Raw genomic sequence first — 21256 nt, forward strand, 5'->3', positions numbered from 1 at the left:
CTACGAGGGATGTTGTAGTGGAGAGCTCCAGAAGTTTCTACCACGCGAATATGTTTCTATCAAAACGCTGCCCTCCACGAGCGGGATTGAGCCCGTGTCTTCCAGATCAACGATCGATAGCCGTCAACCAATGAGCCATCGTGGCGAAGCGTTACAAGACGGCTCACAGATGGTGGCAGTCGCACCCTTTTAACGAGGTTAAAAAACTCCCGACAGTAGAACATTTTGACTCTTAACAAACACCCAGCATAGCAAAAAAGTGTAAACCGGGATGGTTTGGTCTATAATGACGTCGACGGCTAGTAAGAAAGTTTTACTATTTTCTAGAGTGCGGATGGGGGACTGTTCTTGTACCATATATGTTTGTGCGCCGTTGTGTTCCCACCAGAAGAGTTTGGTGGGCTCACCGACGTGTATGGTGGAATAATTAAGTCAGGCTGAATCGAAGTGCCCTGTGCACATGAGAAAATGTTTCGCTCGGGTTGCATGGGAACCGTTGGATATAAACCTGCCACATTGGCAGGAATTGTTGAGCGCGCTGCACTTGTGCTTCTGCCACGAGCTCTAAAAAAGAAGCAGCTAACCGATGTAGGCCTTCAACTTGAAAACACGTGCACGACCTGACAGCTATAAAACCTTTCGCTGCGTCCAGATCGCATGTCTAGGCGCGTCACCTTGCCTGCAACGAATCCATCATGCGGACCGCACAAAGCAAATGACGAGAACGGCTGACAGCTAACGAACGAAAAGAAGCGAAGCCCGAGGAAAAAGAGAGAGAAGCTGCCGTTCTTCTTGGAAGAACCTCCCATCGAGTGGCTTCTGAATGGGTTTCGCCTTTTTTTAAGCGCTTTCGTAAGCCAGCTCACTTAGTCGTCGACGAGTTACCCTGGCCGCCAGCCGATTCTCTGTTCCGAAATTTCACCGACTAGTACACATTACAGGATGAAGTGATTTTTTCTTCATATGTGAAAATATTGAAGAGAAGAGCCACCCGTTGTTTTGTTTTTTGTCTCTGTTTTAAAGACTGTTTTCGTCAAGGGCGTCGCATCATCAGCACAACCCGGAGTCAGCGAAGGTAATTATTTTTTTATTTTCTGTAGCTGATAGATGCATGCTCCGTTTTGTCAGCCGATACCATTTAAAACGTTTTGTAGCCAGCCCAATAAAGCTGGGCGCAGCTGTTTCGCACTTACCCGGACATGAATTCTTGAACACTGCCTTACAATGACAAAGGTGTTGCTTATCCGCACGCACCTTAGCCATTCCCAGTATTTTTGGCCCACAATGAACAGATGGTGGGTTACTTAAACCAATTATTATGAACATAAAATGATACGGTCAGTACCAAAGTTATAGAAGTTGCCAGTTACCTCCACAGCAGCTTTCGCCTGTACACAACGATGGCTTTACAATAATGGCCAATCAAGCATCGGCTGCATTACGCTGTACTGTCGGTATTAGTACATTTTCGACTACTCGAATCGTTCCTTCTTTAATACGGACCCCGTTTCATTGAAAAGCAACGCCCACGTTTCGCTCACATGGCTGTGTCCGTATGCAAGCGAGGACGCTTCAATCAACCCACGCTTCCTTTCTGCTTTTCTGCTAGTCGGGCTTAACTACGCTTAAAATGGACAAGTTCGTAACGTCTTTTATTGCGATACTACGCTAGGTTTCGGTGGTCCCGGGAAGCAACACGTTTGACCTTGAACAGCCGCGAAAAAGACGAAGACTGAGAAGAAGACGACGAAGAAGACGAAGAACGTTCGGTCACCCGCAGTTAATGCTTTCGCTCCGCATTCGGTTCAGCAGCATTGAACGCTTCTCGTTCATATGTGGGCTGGTAGCTTACGCTCTCGGATCATACTCTTAAAGGATGAGCCTAAGTGTCCCCAATAATGCAGCCCCTTACACTGATAGGGCGTGATAGGGGAACATTGTAGCAGGCAAAAAAAGCTTCCACCGTTGCTATCGCAATTCAACTAGGGTTAACCAGAGCAAAACCGCAGCTAACTTTCAACTGTTCCTGAGGCTTGAGCCCTTCGGTGAAACTGCCGTGCATACGCTAGTACGATTAGTGTTCATGCAACTTTAGAGCATGCTTGTTCGCATACGTCCGTAAAAGCTCCACGCATCCTCTGCTCAAGTGTTATGTACCCTTCCACTGCGCGTAGTAAGAACAGTCTCTGGTTGTTCAACGGTCTATCTTCAAAAGTTGCTAGACCCCCCAAACATGAGTCCTTCTTCTCGAAGACACTTTTCTAGCCATTTTCTGAAAGTACTGCCGGCATGTTGTCTTGTTGATATTCGATTGTGATAAAAGTCTCTTTTTTTTTGCACCTCTTTTTATGTATAGAAGTTCCAAGGTGGGGCCACGCATCGTCCCTAAAGCCGCGTTCAGACTACGTGCGCAACGCACGTATCGTTCGTAAGGATCGTAAGCGCAAGCGCAAAAAACGTAACGTGTCTGTTCAGACTGCTGTCGTATCGAGCGTAAAATGCGCAACGTACGCAGCCAGCATGGGCGTAAATGTCGGAGGACCCGCGACTTTTACGACTAGCACAGATGTCTGTTACGCGCGACCAATGCGCACAGCCGTTTCGGTTTTCCTTTTCCGGTCACGGGGCTTCCGGTCCTCCCAGATTCCGCGCGCAAACCCTTGTAGGTGACATCATCCAACGCTCCTACTTTGCTGCAGTGTCTCGACTCGCCGGGGATGTGTTGTGTCGGTGATTGTGTCTGTCCGCAGCTTGATCATGTGCAGTGCGGAATCTTCGCCGTGGAATTATCAGCCCCTCATAAAAAAAGTTCGGCAGACAGGGGGTTTACATGAGACGGACAAAGTCGGGTCGGGGAGGCCTGTCGGGCTAAAAACCGGCTATCGGGCTCATGTATACGCTAGGGGGTCGAGCTAAAGGACGGTCGGGTCGTGTCCCGCAAGCCCGACTGCGGGGGGTGGGTTGGCTCGACCCTACCCGATGGGCGAGGGGCATGTATACGCTGACGCGTCGGGCAGGCGCCTCCTCTCTTGCCTCCTTGCAGGTCGGGACCGTGAGCTGTTCGTCTGAGCATTCCTCCTCCTCTCCCGCCTGCGCCTGGTTCATTTGCTCGACGCACGGTGTAGCAGCGATCTTTGCCCGACAGAATCGAGCTCATGTAAACCCGGACGGGTCGGGCTGGCTAAGCTCGACAACCGGCTCCCCCCTACCCGACCCGCTTGCGTCGGGCTCATGTATACAAGGCTAGAGGCCGGCTCTCGAGTAGCTGAAATCGCACAGAGAGAAGTGCAACACGATGCCTGGCTGCAAATTGCCAGTGCGCTGAGTCAAAGTAGTAAGTGGTTAATCAATCCGTTTTTTCATGTGCGAACAAGCTCTCAACAAGCAAATGTTTTCTCTAGTTTAGAAAAGTGAGGTTATGGAGGCGGGGGATGCCCGCTTCATCCCCGTGCATTCTCGCAGCCCATCGACTCCGTTGACAAGTGAGGAAACAGTTGGCCGGCAGCGAAAGGCCGATGCGGGGTGACGTTGCGGTCAGGCCGCAGAACGGAGCTGGTGCGGAATCGTCGAAGTTTGAAAGAAGCTCACCGTAAAAGAGAAAAAGAAAACAGCATTTTCTGAGGCAGGACGAGGTTCCGCGGACGTTTCCGTGTCTGCCGCGCGCCCCGGCTCATTGTTTGGTGTCAGTAGTACGGCCTTTGAGTCACCGCCCCGGCCCGTCTCCAAGACCGCTCCGGGACACTGGTAAAATTGCAAGCAGCTGGATGCAGGCGGACCGTACGCCTGTTTTGGTGCGAGAGATTGCGATCACGGGACACCGAGCAGGAGTGCGCGGTGAAGAAATGTGCGGAGTGAGTGGTGCGTCAGCACGCTGAGCGGACGTTTGAAAACTGTGTGCGAACGTGCGTGTGCGAAACGAAGTGTATTTGTAATCTAGTGGTTAATTGTTAATATACTCATTGTTCTTTTTCGTATTTTATTTGTGTGTCCAGTCTTTTCTTTCCCATCTCATTTTGAGTTTGAAGAGCCCAGACCTCCGCTATCAGCCGCTCGCTAACCGGTGCCATGTTGAGAGCGGTGATTGGCCGGTTGTAAAGAACGCATCTTACCGAAAGCCCCAGTGTGAACATGCGCGGTCGCAAGCTACGTAAACGGGAGTTCCAGCCGCTATGCGCACTGCGATAAATACGATACTTACGACGGATGCGCACGTAGTCTGAACGCGGCTTAAGGTAGCGATCGGCGTACACAAACCACAGGCGGAATCTTTTGGGTCCTATCATACATCGCTGACGCGGCAACAGTGCTTTGGTCAATAGTTGTTGTTTTTTTCTTTTTGCAGTGTTATGTTGATTAAATTGGGCAGATATAAAATTAAGCCCTTGAATACAATTTGGCGAGCCGAACATATTTCTTTCAGACGGCTGAATGCGATACGTTGTACGAATGCCAAGTTCTGTTATGAACAAACATGGAGGTTAATCCTAACCGGACCGGATTTCAACGTCTAACTACACTTATCCAGGAAGTAGATCTATACTTTCGCCCGGTGTAAATCGGCGATTAACTCAGAGGAGTGTTTGGTACATGCTTGAACTGTATGCGCTTTTTGTATATAATGCTTGTTAATATTCCACATTATATTCCGATTTGTTATGTAATAACGTAGTTATCATCTTAATTATTGTTTACAAAGCAGCACCGCAGTTGTGATATATTTTTAAATGAATTATGCTACTTACCTCTGTCACAGCGTCCGCTTCCAGTTACTGGGAGGTGGGGCTGGTCAAGCTACTTATATGTGGCTTTTTTTCACCCTTGCACCACACCTTATGTGCAAATTGTTTCGCATTTCGTGTTAAATAAATTTAGAACTTGAAACATCTGGTTGCTGATCACTTCCATTTTGCTCAACCGCCATTGTTGCAGGACCCCACGTGCAACCAGCATACACAGGTTGGCAACATGGTCAACAGAAAATCACTGCCAGACGTGTTCGCCATGACGGTCTTGCGCCGCGGTTCACTCAGGAGCAACGGATCACCTTCACAACATGAAATGCCCATCTGCGCACAGGTAAGAGCCGCGCTTTATCGCTGAAAAGAGAGCGAACGCTGCCAGTGGCACGGACGAATCGCTGCAATGCCACTTGCCAAGCATCGACCGGATTAAGAAGTACTTTAGTTTGGGCTAGTTGGATCATATATTCTGAAGACGGCGCGAAAGGGACGAAGAAGGAACACGAAAACCGTGTTCCTTCTTCGTCCCTTTCGCGCCGTCCTCACAATCAACATCGTCGACCGGATGTTTATTCCTATTCCGACAAAGGGATCCTATTTGGGACTCAACGGCGGCCATATTTAGACTGAACCAAAATCCGGCGCTTTATAAGATATCTGACACACGATGATCAACTCCAAGAAAATTATACCGAGCTCATCTGCTACAATTTCTGTGGTTCAAGCCAGGGTTCACAGATAGAAATACATGAAAGGGCCCCGCACCTCTTTAAAGGGGGGGGGGGGGGGGCGTAGAGTTGGATGGATGGAAACAACTTTATTTAAAAAAAAAAAAAGAAGTCTTCCAGGGTGGTCCCCTACTAGTCCAGGAGTCTACGGGCTTGTACAAATTTCGGTAGTGTCTTTGTCAATGGCTGAATGGGCAAGCGCGAGTGCAATGGCGCTCCTTCCGCTTCTGCAGGCGAATTAGTTCGGATAGTGGCGGCGGCCCCCACTCTGCCATCTTCGTAAGCAGCGACTGCAGTGAAAAATCCTACTTTAGAATTCCCTGCCGCGTCGACATAGAGGATATCAGAGCGGTTGCGGTATCTTTTGGTGTAATAGCTGGCTCTAACTTTCCGCCTTCCCTGATAAAGGCAAGCGCCCATGTTGCGTGGTAGGGGCTTCTGGTATATGTGATCCTGCGTGCCCGGAGAGATCATGAAAGGTGTAGCACTTGCTGGGGTGGCGATGGGTGGATTGAGACGGAGTTGTCGCAGTAGGCATTGTCCTGTTTCCGTGCGACTCAGGCGGACTAATTGGTTGGTGCGTTGAGCTTCTATTAATTCGTTCACGGTATTGTGGGTACCAGTGGCCAGCAGACGTTCTGTGCTAACCATCCGTGGAAGACGTAAGGCGGAGGTTACGGCCATGCGTATTAGGATGTAGGCAGGCTGAGTTTGGACAACCGCCGTGGCGCATATCGGCTTCATTAATAATAATCGCAGCCAGCCTTCGGCGGCGACAGCAGCCCCCATGAGTTCTCAGAATGGGCGATATATTCACACGGTAAACCTGACTTATTCGCCAAACAAATTAGAATTTTCAGAAATATGCATGACGATAAAACTGGCCATGTGTTACCCTCCAGCCATCGCTGAAAAATGATGTTAGTGAAAAGACGCGTCAAGAGCCGGTATCAGCGCTGTCCAAGAACGTCTGGTCCGAGACGGAGCCACTTGGTTGTTTTCAGGTGTCAATATTCCAGAGCTTGCTGAGAAAGAAGAGTGCACACAAAACAGGACAAGACACCACAAGCGCTTACTCACAACTAAGCGTTTATTCACAAAACACGGAATGCCCCGCTGTGGGGGTAAAGTGGTTAGGGCGCTCGTCTACTGCGCCCAAGGATGCGGGGTCGAATCCCTGCCGCGCCGGCCGCTTTGTAATTAAGGCGAAAAGCAAGGCACCCGTTCAAAATACCAGTGCACGTGGTCAAAATTTCCGGAGCCCTCACTGCACTGTTTCTCATAGCCTGGGTCGCTGTGGGACGTTAAACCCCACAAACCAAAACAAAACGCGGAACATATTGTTACATATATGCCCTGCGTCGCAGGACGTTGAAGAAGACGACGATCAACAGTGGTGACACGGAAGCAAGACGGAGCTGTAGCAACGGTAGCTGATGCTACGAGAAGGTTGGCGCCTACCCGAATATTTACTCAAGTCATCAGCCGTTCTGTTCTTGAGCTGACCTTCTTGCCACGCATCAATATACTGAAATGCATACATAAAGCAACAAAACATTAGTAATAAAGCAGGCGCGTCTAGATATGACAACTGCCTTTCATGCAGGAAAACTGATGGGTCGCTGACACACGTAACTTCATTCTTCCTGATCTGGTAGGCCTCTGATAGATCTCCATATAATTGATTGGGATGCTGAAACAAACCTTTACTTTCATTAAGTAAAGGTCTACACCCACGACTTTTCAAACAGTGCTTGACAAGATTAGGTGAAGGTTTCTTTCCTAAAGACTGGTTGTGTTCCTGTAAGCGAACGTTCAAGCAACGGCCGGTTTAACCGATATAGGTACGGCCAGAGGCGAGTGGAATATTACACCTTTTTCACATATATCACATACCAGTTTAACATGCTTCACAAAACATACCTTTCGCTTATCACTCAAGCTATAACTATAACACTTACACTCTAGGGGCAGATAGAACCAACTCTTCTTGAAGCTGAAAATAAGATATCAACGCCATACTTCATGCCCACGTTTTTTAGTTGATGTTAAAACCGATGAACACACGGAAGAACAGCTACCTTATTTTTCTTTCCCTCTTAAGCCGTCTGTGAACCATCTTAACTGGTATATGTCACATGTCAAAAATGTGAACTGCACCATATTGCGCTCGCCTGTGGCCGGACCTATATCGCTCAAACTGGCCGTTGCTTGAAAGTTCGCTTATGTCACCCGTTAATAATTAGAAGGATTATTAACGATGCGCCCTTAAGGGTGCGCACACTCCCAGACACCTTTATAGTGAGTGGGGTAGCTGTTCCGGTCGCGAAGGAGATGCCCTCGACCTGCGTGGAAAGCTCAGCCGGAATTCAACTACCTTGTAGTAACAGAAGGGGGTGGCCGTTTGGTGCCCAGCTGTCGCAGGTTCAAGCCAGAGTAAGGATCTGAGTCAGAAGTAACAAACAAAACACACTTTATACACAGCAAGAGACGATACAGAGGAATACACAAGAACACTAAAATTGTACAGACGAGAGGTTCGCAGAAAAACTAACGCTAAGCATGCAACAGCAGAAGTATTCGATAACACGGAGGCTTTACAACAGAGATCAAACACGAGAGAGTCACATAAACAAACACCAAATTGTTCACCGGGCACTGTTGCAGTCCGACGTCTCGAGAGTCACGATGTGGCCGCCATGCAAGACGAGCGCCGCTCCCTCGCAGGTCCGTGGGCTTGCCAGCAGCGGGTGATCCCAAGGAGTCCAGTTGTCGCACTTGCGCGCACGCCACAACCACTGACTGAGTGACTCCACAAGCGGCGCGGCCTCCATAAATAGGGCGCGCCGCGTCTGTCTGTTAAGGCGCGCTAAGGCTAGCGCGCGCACACACTTAGCTTCGCTGGTTAGAGCGTTCCCTTTCCCTCCCGTTGAGCCGCGCGTCGTCATTGGTCAGACCCCGTAGAATTTTCTGGAGACGTCTGGCATTTTCCGGACTGATGAATCGCCGTCATCGCCGGGTGATGAGAAAGAGGGTGACGGCGATGCGTACAAAGCTACTCGCTCTCTCGCGCGGGGAAGGAGGTTTTTCTGGAACCTTGTGGAAATTTCGATGCGGCGCCACGCGGGCCTCGCGCCGCGCCGGCTTGATAAAAATGTGCGCCGATTTCGTGACACTGCCCCTTATACATTATTCTCAATACACACGAACATCGCGCGCACATGCATGCGCTCACAAACTACATTGGGCAAATGTCCACATCACGCACACTCATTGATGTTCGAAATAAGCGGTGAGAACTCAACTGAGTTTCCACCACATGACACAGTGACATGCCACCATAAACATGACACTTTAACTCCAGATACATTCAACCTATGTCGCTACTCGGCCACACTGTGATGCACTCTTACAACAAGAGTCGAACGAACTCAACCATGAAAAGTTTCAAGTACAGATTACTGCACTTTGATTCATACCACACGCGCCGTGAGGCTGCGTACAATATACATAAAATACAAGGTTTTCACAGTTCCTCATTCGTGGGTTCCAGTTCAAACCTAAATCATTTTTCCGGGCGTTATTCCAACTTGCTAACAGTGCGTGACACGCTTCTGTCTGTCAGGGATTCTATCTTCGCTCTAGGCTCTAGCAATTGCGGTGCTTTCATGTTCCTAGATCGGCTACTGCAAATTCCTGAAGGCATGACTGATAGTCACCTTGCAAATCACACAACCAATGTGTGCCGATAAATGCCCCTACAACCAGTAACGCTGAAGGATACACGGGAACCTGCGCCAACGCGCACAGACCCACAAAAAGAATAACTGTAGTGGTGCTCTTTCGTAGGCACCGGTATTCCTTCCGCTGAAGGTTAAATATGCCAAGTAATGCCCCCATAAGCAGGAAAAACACTTGGGGTACCTGCATCAACGACGGCCTAGGCATTCCTGACTTTATTTCCTGTGTCGTCTCTTTCTTTTCAGTTTCCTCCTGAGGTGTTTCCTTTTCTTTATTAAGTTTCTCGGGACTTTTCCTCCGGCTTCTCGGGGCCTTGCTTTCCTCGCCTTCCCCTTTTCTTTTCAGGTTCACGGCAGCCCACAGGCGCTGAACTTCGATTAGAATCCTCGGGAAATGTTGCGCCCTTGATATTGCCCAACACCAAATCATGGATAGGGCGTTCCATGCAAAAGGCTGTCAGTTTTTCAGAATAATATTGCGTCTGCACTTCAAAATTTGCCTCAGGTAGCAACTGAATTGAGCCGTCAATTAGCCTCACAGGACATTTCTTACCAGTCAGATCATTCTCATGAATGAAACTTCGTTTAACGATTAGGGCGCTGCTACCTGTATCTCGTACCACAGAAACTGATTTTCCTCCTATCTTTCGCCTCGAAACCGGCATCCGATTCATCCCAGATCCAGGCTGCGCATGCACAACGGCGTTCACCACCCGGATTTGCTTGCCCTTCTTTTAATTGACAACCTTCTCTGCTTCATCCTCATCTAGGCCGTGCACCACGCGGACATTCTTGCCGTTCTTCAGCTCAACAAAGCCATCAGCATCTTCTTCCTCCAGGCGACATTCCGACTCTGACAGAGCCCTCGCGCATGCCGCCTGCAGGGCTTCCTTGTCAGCGTCGGGACACATCGCTTTGAGGCCCATCTGTTCGCATTTCAAACAGGCGGATGGAATGTTGGTTGCGAGTTTGCGGCAGTTAGGTGCATAATGACCTAGTTGTCCGCTGAGATAGCACCTCGGGGGTGACTTTACGCTAGTTTGTTTCTGTCGGAATTTGGGCCTTCGAGGGGTTTCAGAATTTACATTCTTGCTCAAATTTTTGCCTCCCTGAGCTTCCAAATATTGGTCTCCAAGATTCATCATTTCTTCCAAGTCATTCGCTTTTCTTTCTTTTAAATAAAGTGACAAACTAGAGTGACAGCTGTTCAGGAATTGTTCCTTAATTAAGAGTTCGCGAAGTGCGCCATACTCTAGTTTAATTTTTGAGAGTTCAGTCCAGTGGTCAAAATAATGACTCAATCGCGCAACATACTGTGTTGCCGTTTCACCGTTCATAGGTTTTTCAGTCCTAAACTTCTCACGAAATCTATCCGTCGTAAACCTAAACCTTTTAAGTAATGCAGCTTTCACCTTGTTATAGCTGCCTGCATCCTCTGCAGGAAGTCTTCCGAATACACTTAACGCTTTGCCGCTAAGGCACGTACTCAGGATGGTCGCACATTCACTGCCTGTCCAAATATGCGCTTATGGCGATTCTTTCGAAGCGCAAGAGGAACGCGTCGAGATCGTCTCTTCTCTCGTCGTACTTCGGGATCAACTTACTTGCGTCCATTCGCAAGCTGCTATGTCCTTCACAGGGGCTATGCACTTCAGCTAAAGCGTTGTTGCTCCCTGAACTTTGGAGCTGAAGTTTCATACTTTTCCCGCTGAAATTCCTCTTCTAGCTCCTTTCGAGCCCTCTCTCGTTCTTTTTCTGCTCTCTCTCTCTTTCTTCCTCGGCTTCCTTTCGAGCCCTCTCTCTTTCTCTCTCTGGCTAACCCATTTGCATAGTTCCGCACCGGACAACCCCAGCTGGGTGCCAGCCTCAATCAGCTCTTTCAGATTCATATCTGAAGCGCGAACCGTTTGGGTGTAGCCAAAAGTCTGCCTAGCGAACCTCGCCTAAACGCTTCCGCGCGGCGCTACCTCTCGCTATCGCTCTGCTGCTACACTGTTTACGACCTCTTCGTTAACTCTTCCAACTCGTTCTCCGTCCTCTGCGCTTGAGTGCACCAAACGTCCCGTCGCGGACGCCAGAATAATTGTCACCCGTTAATAATTAGAGGGATAATTAACTATGCGCCCTTAACTGTGCGCACACTCCCAGACACCCTTAGAGTGAATGGAGGTAGCTGTCCCGGTCGCGAAGGAGATGCCCTCGACTGCGTGGCAAGCTCAGCCGGAATTCAACTACCTTGTAGTGACAGAAGGGGGTAGCCGTTTGGTGCCCAGCTGTGGCCGATTCAAGCCAGAGTAAGGGTCGGAGTCAGAAGTAACAAACAAAACACACTTTATACACAGCGAGATACGATACAGAGGAATACACAAGAACACTAAAATTGTACAGACGAGAGTTTCACAGAAAAACGAACGCTAAGCATGCAACTACAGAGGTATTCGATAACACAGAGGCTTCACAACACAGATCAAACACGAGAGAGTCACATAAACAAACACCAAATTGTTCACCAGGCACTGTTGCAGTCCGACCCCTCGAGAGTCCCGACATGTGGCCGCCATGCAAGACGAGCGTCGCTTCCTCGCAGGTCCGTGGGCGCGCCGCGTCGGTCTGTTGAGGCGCGCTAAGGCTAGCGCGCGCACACATTTTGTTTCGCTGGTTAGAGCGCTCCCTTTTTCTCCCGTTGAGTCGCGCGTCGTCATTGGTCAGGCCCCGTAGAATTTTTTGGAGACGTCTGGCATTTTCCGGACTGATGAATCACCGTCATCGCCGGGTGATGAGAAAGTGGGTGATGGCGACGCGTACAAAGCTACGCGCTCTCTCGCGCGGGGAAGGAGGTTTTTCTAGAACCTTGTGGAAATTTCGATGCGGCGCCGCGCGGGCTTCGCGCCCCGCCGGCTTGATAAAAATGTGCGCCGATTTCGTGACAGCTTACAGGAACACAACCTGTTTTTAGGAAAAAGGCCCTCATCTAATCTTGCCAACCACTGTTTGAAAGTGGTTTTTGCAGACCTTTACTTGACGAAATTAGTTTGGTTTCGGCGTCCTCATAAATTAACTCAGAAGCCTATATTATCAGAAAGAATGAGGCCACGTGAGTCAGTGACCCATCAGTTCTCCTCCATGAAAAGGAGTTGTTATATCTAGACGCACCTTGCTGCTTTATCGCTAATGTTTTGCTGATGTTTTAAGTACGCCTTTCAGCATATATGTTCCACGTTTTGTGAGTGAACGCTTAGTTTAGAGTTAGCGCTTCTAGTGTCTAGACCTTCTGGTCCTGTTTTCTGGGCACTCTTTTTTCCAAGATGCTCCAACTACCTTATAGGTCAGTTTAGCCGAGAAAACATTTTTATAGCGAGAGCTACACCACGCCAGCCGCTTAATTCGCCTCTTCGCCGTGATCGCACTTTCGTCGTGGTCGCACTGACCTTGAGCCGTTGCCTAGCAACCGCTAGAAGCAGAAGAGGAGGATGAGGTCGTGGAAGGCAGTAGCTGGCAGCTGACATAATCGAGCACTAACTCGACGTAAGGCTTCCTGACATTACTTTTGGCAGGAGCTGCCAACTCGGGCATCTCCATTCATATGGGAGGGTGATATCACAATCAGCCTGCCAAAATCGTTGCATTCACGTTATCCCTAGGCCACTAAGGCACGTTCATACGGCTCAGTTAAAGCGGGGCTTTATATGTTGGCTGGTAGCTCACACTATCATGTCATCACGAATGTGGCAGTGAAAACAGAAAGAGGTGCCGTAGTGGAGGGCTTCGGACCACCGCTCAATAAAGGTTTTTGCCTCATTCCACTTTAGTGCTCAAAAGTGCTCCAATGGCATAAATAAAGCAGAAACCATAGAGTGAACTACTATGTGCAAAATGCATGTCTTTGTGTTCAAGCCAAACCTAAGCGTAGCCATGCGGGTTTCTCTCGCTTAACTCCAGGTTTAACCACAAGCTAAATCACAGCTATGTTTTTTTACGTAGAGTTAATCTGATTACGTCTTTGTATTCGGAGCCTTTCTACTCGTATTTACGACATCAATAAAGGAACGTCAATCAGGGAGGGGGAAGTTCCCGCAGAACATTGTGTACTCATGAAACAAAGGAGTTGCTCCTTAACGTGTTCAGGAACGCACGCAAATCAAATGAATGAAATAAAATATTCAATTCGCATCTAAAAGCATGAGTGTTCGCACTCCCAAAGGGGCTAACTGCAGCTCCATATGGCTTCTTTTACTGCTATTATTCGCTAAAGTCCAAAGGAATACAAACGCGTGCCATAAACACTTACTGCAATATGTGCCCCACACAGCGTTATCACATTGGGGCAGATCATACTTACTGCCATTGTTTTTTACACGCACATGCAATAAAATAAAATTTCGCAGATATTGCATTACATTTACGCTATCGGCTGGTGTAAAGGAAAGCATTCTAAAAAAAAAGAAAAACAAGACATGCCCTCAATAAACGCTTCAAGCATCGGCAATTAAAGCAGAAAGAAAATTGGCCAGATGCTAAACATGATTGCTACGCGAATCTCGGCGACAGCTGTGTTGTGCGAAGTGCTGATGTCAGTCTGAGGTGGTCTGTAATTCCGGGTACTGTTGTAGGACACGTGCTGCTTTTATGACTCTAAGCTGGCATTAATTACCACCTCTGTTCACTGACTCATGATCTCGATCACAGGTGAAGCCATGGGCTGTGCTCGAGCCAATAAGTAACTGGGATCCCGGCCAATCAGTCGCAATGACATCATGCGTGACAACGCTAATCCCTATCGACAGCGCATAAACGTAGGCTAACAGCTGTCGCCGTAAAAGAAAAAGGGAGCAAGTGCTACTCGACAGAGAGCACAGTTCAATAGTTACACGAGGAGACATTCCGACAACTCGCAGGGAGACGACAAGGAGGAGAGCGCTTCAGCCCTCAGCGGACTGGGCAGCAGTCACGACCTGGAGAGGGGAAAGTGGGCGGGCCAGGCGGACTTTATCTTCGGTTGCATCAGCTTCGCCGTGGGCCTTGGCAACGTCTGGCGGTTCCCGTACCTCTGCTACGAGAACGGGGGCGGTAAGGAACCCCAGCTGCACCGGTGTCTGATATTTAGGTGATAACGGTGAGGACGCGTGTAAAACAGCGGTTGCAAAGTACAGGAGACCACGCAGTGCCGTCAAGAAACAAAAATGGCTTCTGCCGTCCTCACAGCTTGAATTCATATTGCGGTAGCCTTCTGCTTTATCAGACACAGAATCGAGTGTCTTTATGAAGCCGTGTAGCGGATGAAGGTTGGCGAAAGATTACGGCTTCGATATGGTCTCAGTCTAATTTTCTTCTTGCTCCGCAATTTATGTAACATATAATTTTTTATTTGCAGCGTCTAAAATGCAATCGCTTCATGAATTAAGATAGCAATTTATTGTAACGCACAAACCTATTTGGTAATACATTTTTTTTTTCTCGCAGTGAGAAACAAACTCTGCATAAGAAGCAGCATTAAATATTTGTTCAATATGCAGTAATCGCTGCTGCAGCTAGATGTTGGAGGTTGGCATAACAACGGAACACCTAGTGGTATGGCCACGTGCCTAGCGAAGCGCGGCCGCCGTGCTTGGTGCCGACGACGACGAAGCGGTTGTTGGCTCGAGAGGCGCGCTGGTGCTGGACTCTGTTATCGGAGCTAGAAGCCGACCTTATTCTCGGGTCCTCGTTACATGTACCTTCACGGCTCCCTGTGGCTTAAGTCGTGACACTGGTGGAGGTGCCATCGATGGTCACTTCTCCTGCGGACGACCCGACGTGGCCGCCTCTCGTGACCACTTCTGTTCATCGTGCTAGCCGGCGGCTCCGAGGCTTGCCCCCCGAAGCCTTCCCTCTTGACGAAGAGCACCTGGCTTCCACCCTGGCTATGGCAACGACACCGCCCGCCCGTACCACGACTGTCCCTTCCACCTCTTCGTCTTGTCTCATCCTTCAGGCCCCACGTACCCCTAAGCCATTTCACGGTGAGCAGTTCGAAAATGCTGAGGACTGGCTAGCTCACTACTAAAGGGTCGCGACATTTAACGGCTGGGACGACGCTGCAAAATGCTGAACGTCTACTTCAGCCTTGAAGACGCTGCTGAGACGTGGTTCGAGAACCGCGAGGCGACATTCTCTACGTGGCCGGCCTTCCAAAGCCAGCTCCTCGGTACGTACGCCAACAGTGACCGCCGAGAGAACGCGGAGCGTACCCTGACCTCTCGAGTCCAGCGTACGAACAATGCGGTCGCAATGTACGTTGAAGACGTCATGCGTCTCTTATTGAAGAGAAGAAGGTGCGGCGCCTGATGCGCAGGGTACCAGCTTTTTTCCGGCCTCGTGCGGAGTCCACCCACCACCATCGCAGCGTTTCTGGCTGAAGCTGTGATTATGGAGAAACTGCTACAGCAGCGATGCAGCCAGTACGCTCGGCCACTGACTTCCCTCTCCTCACTACCACCGACTGAACACACCGACTAAAATCCTGGGGCAGATCTGAGCTCCCTTCGTGACCTCATTCGCACCGTGATTCGCGAGGAGCTGCAGCAATTTCACGGAACATTTCCTCTTGGCACGACTTCCCTGGTCAGCGTCATCCGTGATGAGGTCCAGAACGCACTCACGCCACCGATAAGTCTAGTCGTTCAACCGCCGCCGCAGGGCCTCCCCCAGCCGATGACTTATGCTGAAGTCACACGCCGCCTAGCCCTGCTTCCTACTCCTTCGCCTTACACTGCACCTGAGGTCGCTGTGCACGCTGCGGAGCCGCTACCCCTTAGGGCAGATAGGCGCCAGGCGGTCCGGAAGACTGATCTCTGGCGCGGGAAATAACCGCCCTCTATGCTACCACTGTGGCGAGGCCGATCACGTTTACCGGTGGTGCCCTTATCGCCAGATGGGCCTGAGAGGATTTTCTCCCGACAGCCCTCGTCCACGGCCTGGTCAGCGGCCTCAGGACATCGCCGAGTACGTCACCCGCCAGCTTAGTGCCCGCATTCTCCTCGTAGTGAGTCACGCTCGCCTTCGCCTCGCCGCTCTTCGCCCTCTGGGCCACGTTATACCGCTGGATACCGTGGTTCTTCGAGCCCTCGTCGGGAAAGCTAGCTCCGGCGACCTTTGTGGGCGAGGCCGCCGCACACCGATTCGTCCCGACGTCGAACGCCGAATTCCCGTCCAGTTTTCGCCGCACTGACCAGATCGCCCCGACGTCGTCCGCATCACCAACCGGTTATCACCGCCGTGTCGCTTAAATCGTCCCGGACGCAGACAACACAACTGCCGCCCAGCTTCCGCCGCCGCACCGTTCGCTTCACTCCGAACTGACTTCGACAGCCCCTGGTCGGGTTCGGGTCTCTCTGGACATCCCTGTTATCGTCGACATGAAGGAGGTCAACGCTTTAGTTGATACGGGAGCCGATTATTATATCCTTAGCAGACGGGTTACAAGGACACTAAAAAAAGTTATGACGCCATGGAACGGACCAGACATACGTACGGCAGGCGGACATGTGGTTGCTCCACTGGGTATGTGTACGGCCCAGGTTACGGTGCGAGACTGTACATTTGTAGCAACTCTCCTTTTCTACGCGAATGCTCTCGCGATGTTATTCTTGGCATCGACTTGCTTCGTGAGCACGGTGCCACTATAGATCTCCCGAATCGCTTAGTGACGTTTTCCTCCAAACTGGCCACAGAAAAGCATGAGTACCATGGGTCCCACTCCACGCTGCGAGTCGCCGATGATAACCTCACAGTGCCACTACGCTCCAACGTTCTCGCCATAGTTACCTGCGACGCGCCACATCACAACATCCGGGTTGTTGAGCCTATAATGTCTCCCTCTCACTCACCTTGGGGGTTTCTGTAGCAAGAGGTATTTGTTTTCTTCGTGGCAGTGAGACGGAGGTGCTTGTCACCAATTTCTCCAATGAACATCGACATCCGTCCCGTGGCACCGCCATTGCTTACGTCGACCACCTGCAGGAAGTTACCAAATGTTTTGCTTCCAAGGAAGTAGCACCGAACCGGTTGCAGCACACGCTGTTGGCATCAATTCTATCCTTTCCGCCGCTGAGAAGAGGCAACTGCAGGATCTATTGCTGGAATTTCGTGCGTGCTTCACGTCTTCGTCTAAAGTGCAGCAAACTTCGGTCATTAAACACCGGATTATCACGCATGAAGGCACTTGACCCATCCATCAGCAGCCCTATCGTGTGTCTGCTCGGGAGAGAGACGCTATCCATCAGCACGTCAAGGAGATGCTTGCCGATGGCGTCATTCAACCTTCAAGCAGCCCATGGTCGTCGCCTGTAGTCCTCGTTAAAAAGAAAGACGCAACACTTCGTTTTTGCGTTGACTATCGGAAGCTTAACAGTATGACAGAGAAGGATGTCTATCCGCTGCCACAGATCGATGAATCTCTCGACCGACTTCGCCGAGCCAAGTACTTCTCCTCCATTGACCTCAGGAGTGGTTATTGGCAAATTGAAGTTGATGAGAGGGACCGTGAAAAAACTGCCTTCGTAACACCAGATGGGCTCTATGAATTCCGCATCCTCCCATTCGGGCTCTGCTGTGCTCCTGCCACCTTCCAGCGGATGATGGACACTGTGCTCACAGGTCTTAAGTGGCAGACATGCCTTGTTTATCTCGACGACGTGATAATCTTTTCGCCGACGTTCACGGAACACCTGTGCCTCCTGAGAACTGTTTTCGAACTGTCGGGTCTGCAAACCTTTCTCTCAAGCCTCGAAAGTGCCACTTCGGGTTCACCGAACTGAAGTTTCTTGGGTACATCGTGCATGAGTGCTGACGGCATCCGAGCTGACCCTGAGAAACTTGCTGCCTGTCCCGTCCCCGCCCACAAAAAAGCAGTCCGACGGTTTTCAGGGCTGTGCTCCTATTATCGCCACTTCATCAAAAACTTTGCACAGATGGCCAGCCCTCTGACGCTCCTGACTCGAGATGACGCATCATTTTCCTGGGGCACAGAGCAGCAGATGGCTTTCGACGAGTTACGACGACGGCTGCAGTCGCCGCCGATCCTGGCACATTTCGACGATGATGCCGACACGGAGCTACACACGGATGCGAGAAACGTCGGCCTTTGTGCCGTTCTAGTTCAGCACCAAGACGGGGTCCAGAAAGTAATTGCCTACGCCAGCCGTGCACTTTCCCGTGCTGAGTGTAACTATTCCACCACTGAAAAAGAATGTTTGGTGGTAGTATGGGCCGCTGCCAAGTTCCGCCCGCACCTTTATGGCCGACCGTTTCGTGTCATCACTGACCATCACTCGTTGTGTTGACTGAAAAACTTAAAGGATCCTTGTTGCCGCTTAGCACGTTGGACATTGCGCCTGCGGGAATTCGATTTCGACATTATTTATAAGTCCGGCCGAAAGAACACCAATGCTGATAGCCTGACCCGCGCGCCCGTCAACCCTCCTTCGTCAGATGCCACCGACGACGATAGCTTCCTCGGAGCAGCAGTACGTGCGACCTCATTTCCAAACAGCGTGCTGACGGCGGCTTATCATCGACCATATTGAAGGTGGGCACCCTACTATACCCCGGTATTTTGCTCGGGGGCTGCCATCTTACTGCCTCCGCAATGGGGTGCTTTATAAGAAGAATCCTACTTCGAGTGCAAAAACATACCTGCTAGTCATACCGGCTGATCTAAGGCACGAAATCCTCCTGGCCTGCCACGACGAACCAACTTCCGGTCATCTTGGCTTTACACGCACCCTAAGCCGAGTCCGGCAGAACTATTACTGGCCACATCTTTCTCCGAGCGTTAAGCATTACGTACAGACTTGTCGACAATGCCAGCGGCGAAAAACACTCGCTCTCAAGCCATCCCGGATGTTTCAATCTATCGAGCCACCCCTCACACCATTCGAACAAGTGGGTATGGACCTTTTAGGCCCATTTCCTTTATCCTCAAGCGGACATAAGCGGATCGTAGTCGCCATAGACTCCTTAACACGCTACGCTGAAACTAAAGCCCTTGCTCGAGGTACTGCCGGTGAAGTTGCTCGAGTCTTTATGAACGACATAGTGCTTAGACACGGTGCACCGTCGACCATCATTACTGACCGAGAAAAGGCGTTTACAGCTCGGCTACTTCGGAACACCTTAACTTTCAGCCATACCGATCATCGCACAACAACAGCGTATCACCCTCAGACAAATGGACTCAACAAAACGTTGGCAGACATGATCTCAATGTACATCGACGTTGAACATAAAATGTTGGACGAGATCTGCCGTATGTCACCTTCACCAACAATACGGCGCCGCCGAAAACCACGACGTTTACGCCGTTCCCTCTCGTATATGGCAGGGAGGCCCGCACGATGTTGGACGCAATGCTCCTGTGCGGGGATGAAGCGGTCGAACCCGATGCCGCCCATTTCACGGAACAGGCCGAGCAAGCCCGACAGCTGGCCCGCTTCCACATCAAGGAGCAATGCCACCGACGCTCGACACCATAACCTTCGGCGCAGAGAAGTTCACTACGAACCAGGAGACCAAGTATTGGTGTGGACCCCCGTGCGCCACAAAGGCTTGTGCGAGAAACTGCTCCACCGGTATTTCGGACCCTATAAAGTCCTGCGCCGCTTAAACAACGTTAATTACGAAATTGTTCATGATGGAAGTGTGACCGTCAGTGTCCGACGTCAGCGGCCTGAAACTGTGCATGTGGTGCGCTTAAAGTCGTGTTTTCCGCGTGACTGAGCGCTGTGTCAACGCGGCGTTTCGTAACATTGACGCTTCCTGCAAGTGAGACCTTAAGTTATTGTACAGTTCACCTCACACCTAATTTTAGAGCGCAGCTCTTTGGCACCCATTCCTGGGATGGCACCCATTCCGCGTCGGCCTCGTAACCAGCTCCGCCCCCCTTTCATCCCCCCCCCCCAGTTCGAGCCGGCGCCTCAGCAACCGGAGCCTTGCAGGAAGATGGGGGGGGGAGTGCACTCAGCGGCGAACGGTGGGGGCAGGAGCGCACGCAGCAACCGGAGAACACAAGGAAAGGAAGGGGGGGTGGGGAGGGGTTCGCTGGTGGTAGCGCTAGCAGCAAATCAAGACAACGTGACTGCGTAGAACACCGTCACCGCCGTGCAGAAAGAGGAGGAGGGGGTGACCCCTATTTCTGCGTGGTGGCGAGGGTGCTCTCCGGTTGCCTAAACGCCGGCTCGCTATCAGCGGATCACGATGCGTGCATTCCGACTCGCTTCACTCGATAGCGGCGCTGCGGCATCAGTCAGTCGCTGCTATCTGTTCGTCGCGTAACGTTCCTATGGGCCCACGCGCTGCTTCCCGCAATCTCCCGATAACTCAATTGCTCTCTTCATTTCTCCGACCACAAAGCTTCTTTCATGACAGCCAAGATCTGTTAGCGGAGTGTTTCTTGAAGGAATACGTGTGAGAAATTAAAAAAGTTGTGTGTAATTGTACGTACGTGTCTTGTTCGAAATCTTTGCTCAATCTATCGAAAAGGTGAAACAGCTGATGAGCTATGGCCAAATTTCGCATTAGAAAGTAACGTAATCGTGGGCAATATTTTTTCTCCTCTCACTTTGTCATCAGGACGATGTTTTCCTTTCACGGGGGGAGGGGGGGAGGATAATGCCATGTGCCTAGCGCCGCGCGGCCGCCGTACTTGGTGCCGATGACCATGAAGCGGTTGTTGGCTCGAGAGGAGCGCTGGTGCTGGACACTGTTATCAGAGCTAGAAGCCGACCTTATTATCCGATCCTCGTCTACGTGTACCTTCACGGCTCCCTGTGGCTTGAGTCGTGACAGTATTTTTATTTATTAATGGTGGGATGATGGGAAGGGAAGGTTTGCAGCATATAACGGATGACCGTTATATGCTGCAAACCTTCCCTTCGGTTGTTTGGTTGGGTTGTTCGCTATGTAAAATTCTATTGTTAATTTGCAAATTCGAGCAATATGAAAGGGATTGCATCATTGACATTAAATGCTATATTTCAAACTTACGTTTAATTAAGCTTCTTTTTTAGCAAAC

The 21256-nt window shown here is 50.4% G+C and overlaps 1 protein-coding gene across 3 annotated transcripts in view; it reads left to right on the top strand.

The window, feature by feature from the left end:
* The first annotated feature begins 708 nt into the window (after window positions 1-708).
* Window positions 709-21256, top strand: part of LOC146207148 (sodium- and chloride-dependent GABA transporter 1-like) — an 86925-nt gene continuing 66377 nt past the window's right edge. Inside the window, exons 1-3 of one of the 3 annotated variants that reach the window (XM_084603019.1) lie at window positions 709-1075; window positions 4930-5076; window positions 14103-14274. In XM_084603019.1, coding sequence (XP_084459145.1) covers window positions 4966-5076; window positions 14103-14274 — 283 coding nt within the window. In that variant the 5' untranslated portion in view covers window positions 709-1075; window positions 4930-4965. Of the gene's footprint in view, window positions 1076-3106; window positions 3335-4929; window positions 5077-14102; window positions 14275-21256 lie in introns of those variants that run through there. The other 2 variants (XM_084603008.1, XM_084603015.1) reach the window with 2 other exon arrangements.

This window comes from Amblyomma maculatum, chromosome 1 (genome assembly GCF_055883805.1).
Source record: "Amblyomma maculatum isolate TAMU_Amacu chromosome 1, ASM5588380v1, whole genome shotgun sequence".
Lineage (NCBI taxonomy): Eukaryota > Metazoa > Arthropoda > Arachnida > Ixodida > Ixodidae > Amblyomma > Amblyomma maculatum.